At 28.1% G+C, this 5438-nt stretch overlaps 1 protein-coding gene across 1 annotated transcript; it reads left to right on the top strand.

The window, feature by feature from the left end:
• Nucleotides 1–1791: 1791 nt before the first annotated feature.
• LOC102671066 (putative fatty acyl-CoA reductase CG5065) lies at nucleotides 1792–5421 on the top strand. The gene is made up of 5 exons (XM_006615591.2): nucleotides 1792–2242; nucleotides 2803–3051; nucleotides 3418–3767; nucleotides 4146–4742; nucleotides 5007–5421. The coding sequence occupies exons 1-5, from the start codon at nucleotides 2030–2032 to the stop codon at nucleotides 5146–5148; spliced, it is 1551 nt and encodes a 516-aa protein (XP_006615654.1). The 5' UTR covers nucleotides 1792–2029; the 3' UTR covers nucleotides 5149–5421.
• Nucleotides 5422–5438: the final 17 nt, after the last annotated feature.

Here is a 5438-nt window from a genome sequence, read left to right on the forward strand (position 1 = left end):
CGGAAAGGAAATAAGGATGTATTTGTCAGTCAGTCGGTCGCGGTCATTGTTCGTCGCATAACGGGTTCTCATGTAACGGGGTCGAGCGACGTTCTTCCCCTCTTTTCTTCCTACAGTCTTCGCGGAGATCATGGAACGGGTGGATTCTCGTAACCGTTTCAAAGCTGGGACGTTGACCTAGAATCCTATCGGAACCGTTTTTCTCTAACGAAACGTTTCTATCATTTCTTAATTTGTTGCAATAGATTAAAACAAATAAGATTCGAAAATCCACAATAAACTGTGGAGTTGTAATTTTGGAAATTGTTGTTAATTGTTGGAGAACGTTATTGTTGTTGTTAATTTGTTGTTGTTTAAATTGTGCACATAGATCTAATTCTGAAAAGTTGTATGTCGATGGGCTTTAAAAGAAAAGCAGAAAAGCAAAAAGAAATAGAATATTTTATTAAATAAGCGAATTCAAATTGTTGAAATAAATATTTATGCTGACATATGGAATATATGAATAGAGATTTTTTTTTTTTTGAAATTGAAAAACTTCTGATATGAGTTATTGAAGATTAATTTATGTTTATAACAAATTTATTTAAATATTTATTTTTCTATTTATTTATTTTTTATCGATTTTACAATTTAATATAATTTTATATTTATAATTATTCTGTATATTATAGCAATAATAGTAATATAAAAATATTACTGTTATATTAATATTATATTAATATTAATATTAGTGATATGCAAAATATTTCAAGATTTTACATATAAATGACGATAATATGATGATATATCGATTAAAAATGATAAGATGAATGAGATACATGATTAAAATGAATACTTTTACATGTAATATACATATATGTAAATATTGAAATTTGAATAATTAAAAAGGAGATAGATTGGAGAAAAGATATGCAATTCTGTTTATTTCCAAATTTAGAATTCAAAATATATTCATTGACACGGATTGGATCGGATTTATTCGAATTAATTCGGATTTATTTTCTAAAATTATCTCGAAAATATTAAAATTTAAGTAAAAGTAAACTTAAAACTTTAACTTTGAACTTGAATTCGATTTTTTTTTTTAATTATTCAGAAAAAAATTTCCATGTTTATTTCCAAATTTAGAATTCAAAATATATTCATTGACACGGATTGGATCGGATTTATTCGAATTAATTCGGATTTATTTTCTAAAATTATCTCGAAAATATTAAAATTTAAATAAAAGTGAACTTAAAACTTTAACTTTGAACTTGAATTCGATTTTTTTTTTAATTATTCAGAAAAAAATTTCCATAACATTATTAATAATTTATTACTTAATCTTAAGTAAAAAATGACCTCTGAGGTTCAAAATGCAATATTGATTCATATTGATTGTTAAAAAAAAAAAGGATAGAAAAAAGACAATAAAATAAATCTCTAAAATAAAATATTCTCTTTTTCTAGCGAATAAATAATTATGAATAATTCTAATGTTTAACCTTTTCTCTTGTTTTTTTAGGTGAACGAATACTGTGGTCGCTAGAAGACACGAAATGAATCCAATAGAAATTAAATATATCCGTAATCAACTTGAAAAACTTGGAAAACTTTGGAATCACGTGAACGTATATCATTTTTGTTGTAACTTTCTCAAATTTTATTTCTCCATCTTTGAGGGATCGATATTCATTGTTCCGTAACTTGTACAGCCGTAAACGAACGAACGGAAAAAAGAAACGAAAAGGAAGAAATATATATGTATATATATGTATACACATATATTATTTATATATTTATATACGTATATACATATAGATCTATATCCTAAAAAAGGATAGAGAAGATTCAAGCAAGGCCAAAGATAAAACCGAAGAGAAGGAAAAACGAAGCGAAAAAGTTTCTAAGAGGCTTGTAAACAACAGAAAGGTTTTTTTTTTTAAAAAAAGCGCCATCACTGGGGATTATCTAGAAAAAGAGAAAATAATTAAGGATTATTTTGTTCATTCAAACAGTGACATAGTGAAAAAAAGGCATCAAAATGAGCACAATAAGTGACAACCAATGTACGTCTGTAAGAGATTTCTACAAGGACAGATCTATTTTCATCACCGGTGGTACCGGATTTATGGGCAAAGTTCTCGTTGAAAAATTACTCAGATCTTGTCCTGGAATAAAGAACATTTATATTCTGATGAGACCTAAAAAGAGTCAGGATATTCAACAGAGGTTACAGAAATTGTTAGATGTGCCGGTACGATTATTTCTTATTTTACTTCGTTGCCTTTAAAAAAAAATTCGAAGAAAAGAAGTTTCAAGTTTCGTGCTGTCTTTCAAACTTGGACAAGTTTTAAGTTTAAGAAATCATCGGTTAAGAAAGTCACGTATTGCATATGTAAAATTTCTCTAAACTTAAAGCCTGTTAACTAATCGGTACATAAAACTCGGTTAGAAATTTCTTATGCTCCAAAAAGAGGTTTATGTAATAGGAATTTAATTCAAAATCGGGGATACAAAATTTAAATTTTAAATATTAATCAAATAGATCGATCTTTTTCTTTCCATAGATTAATTTTGAATATGGATCGGAAAAAAAAATTTTTGAAATATGAAATTTTTAATTATGATTAATTAAATTTTGTATAATAGAAAAAAACGTTAGATCTTGATTCGATTTGTTAATTTTGTAAAATATTGTTATTTTGTCAAAAATATCTTTGCGTTTTTGATAAATAAATAATAATTGTAAAAATATATAATTTTTTAATTCGTCACTTATATAATTTTATTATTAACATGTCAAAATGTTCACAGCTGTTCGATAAATTGCGTCGAGACGCTCCTGATGATCTTTTGAAGATAATCCCTATAGCTGGAGACGTGACAGAGCATGAATTGGGCATCTCAGAAGCTGATCAAAATGTTATAATAAGAGACGTGTCGATCGTTTTTCATTCTGCTGCCACTGTGAAATTCGACGAACCGCTGAAGCGTTCGGTTCACATCAATATGATCGGCACTAAACAACTGTTGAACTTATGTCATCGCATGCACAATTTAGAGGTAAATATATTAGATGTATAGAGATATATTATAATATACGGTGATATATAAAAACTCGTATATAAATGTGATAATATGATGCAGATAAAAAAAAAATATGCAATAATGTATAATAATTGATTTATATAATAAAATAATTATATATATGATAAAATAATTGTGATCATCTTAAAATAATAATTAAATTTATTTGAAGAAGTTGTTGTAATTCCATTTTGAGCAAAAAACCAATTTGAATTTCAAATATTGTTTGAAATATGTGTTTTTTTCTTCATAATCAAAATAAAAAAAAAGATAAATATCTATGGAAGAATAAATTTAATATTTATATTTATATAATAATATAATATTTATATCTATTTATAGGCTCTGATCCATGTTTCAACGGCATATTGTAATTGTGACCGCTACGATGTCGCTGAGGAGATCTATCCTGTGTCGGCGGAACCAGAAGAAATAATGGCTTTGACGAAATTAATGGATAGCCAGATGATTGATAATATAACACCGACTTTGATCGGTAAACGACCGAATACCTATACGTTTACCAAAGCTCTGACTGAAAGGATGTTGCAATCCGAATGTGGTCATTTGCCGATTGCAATTGTAAGACCCTCTATCGTTCTTTCTTCGTTTAGAGAACCAGTATCTGGATGGGTGGACAATTTAAATGGACCAACTGGAATTGTTGCCGCTGCTGGCAAAGGTTTCTTCAGGTAACTTTGAACTATTTGTTCGTCTTGTAGTCTAGTTAGATATTTTTTTTTAGGGCAGAAGAATTTGATCTAATGTTAAAATTATTGTAAATTTTGATATTGAAATTAAGTTTCTTATATCTAAAAAAAAAATACATTGTAATTTAAAGATTGAGTCAATCAAAGAATCATATAAAGATCATATAAAATAATTTTTTGGATTATAAAATTTAAGAGATAGAGAAAGAAACAAATAATAATAATAATAATAATAATAATAATGAGTTAAATTGTTTATGGAATAATTTAATTTTAACTATTTAAAAGATTGATATTTTTTGTCCCAAACTTTTCAAATGATTGAATTAATTATTAATGAATAAATATTTTTTATTACAGATCTATGTTGTGTCAGAAAAATATGGTGGCAGATTTAGTACCAGTCGATATAGTAATAAACTTGATGATTTGCACGGCATGGAGGACTGCGACAAATCGCACGAAAACAATTCCCATATATCATTGTTGTACAGGTCAGCAGAACCCAATCACCTGGCAGCAGTTCGTTGAACTGATATTAAAATATAATCGAATGCATCCACCGAATGACACAATTTGGTGGCCGGATGGCAAGTGCCATACATTCGCTATAGTGAACAATGTATGCAAGATCTTCCAGCACCTTTTACCGGCGCATATTTTGGATTTCATTTTTCGACTGAGAGGCAAACCAGCCATTATGGTTGGTCTACATGAGAAAATCGATAAGGCTGTCAAATGCTTAGAGTACTTTACTATGCAACAATGGAACTTCAGAGATGACAATGTTCGACAATTAAGCGGTGAACTTAGTCCTGAAGATCGACAAATTTTTATGTTCGATGTCAAACAAATTAATTGGCCATCGTATTTGGAACAATACATATTGGGAATTCGGCAGTTCATTATTAAGGACAGTCCGGAGACACTGCCAGCTGCTCGTTCACATATTAAAAAGTAAGTAAAAAAATGGAACGCAGTGCAATTTTTATAAATTTTTTTTTATTTTTCCTTTTTGTAAAATGAGTTATATAATTATATTGAAAATATTGACAAATAACGAATAAAAAGAAATTAGAATTTTAAATTTTAGAATTACATAAAATACGTCTAAAAAAAATAATCCTTTTATATAATTTATATATATTTTTATATAATTTATAATATATAATATATAATATTATATATTATATAACATTAATTTATTTGATTATATTTCAGATTATATTGGATTCAAAAAGTTGTAGAATTCGGGATGATATTAGTGGTGCTGCGTTTTTTGTTGTTGCGCATACCTATGGCCCAAAGCGCATGTTTTACACTATTGTCTGCCATATTACGCATGTGTCGTATGATTGTTTGACGGCTCAGAATGCCGGTTGAAAATCGCGAAAAGCGTTATAAGAAACAACTAATCGTAAAGAAGCATAATTTAATGGTGCAGGTTATCCTTCAACTTCATTGCTCATCATCCCATCGGTTGGCCTTTTCGATGTTTCTATTTGTTCATAACTAAATTAGCGTTCGCTAGAGATATTAAATTTCGCGGAGAGTGTCAGTTATGAAGCAAGTTCAAAAAGGACATAAATAATGAAATAAAAAAAAGAAAAAAAAAAAAAAAGAAAAGAAAGGAAAACGTGCATTCGAAGCTTC

This window comes from Apis dorsata, unplaced genomic scaffold (assembly GCF_000469605.1).
Source record: "Apis dorsata unplaced genomic scaffold, Apis dorsata 1.3 scaffold_227, whole genome shotgun sequence".
Taxonomy (NCBI): domain Eukaryota; kingdom Metazoa; phylum Arthropoda; class Insecta; order Hymenoptera; family Apidae; genus Apis; species Apis dorsata.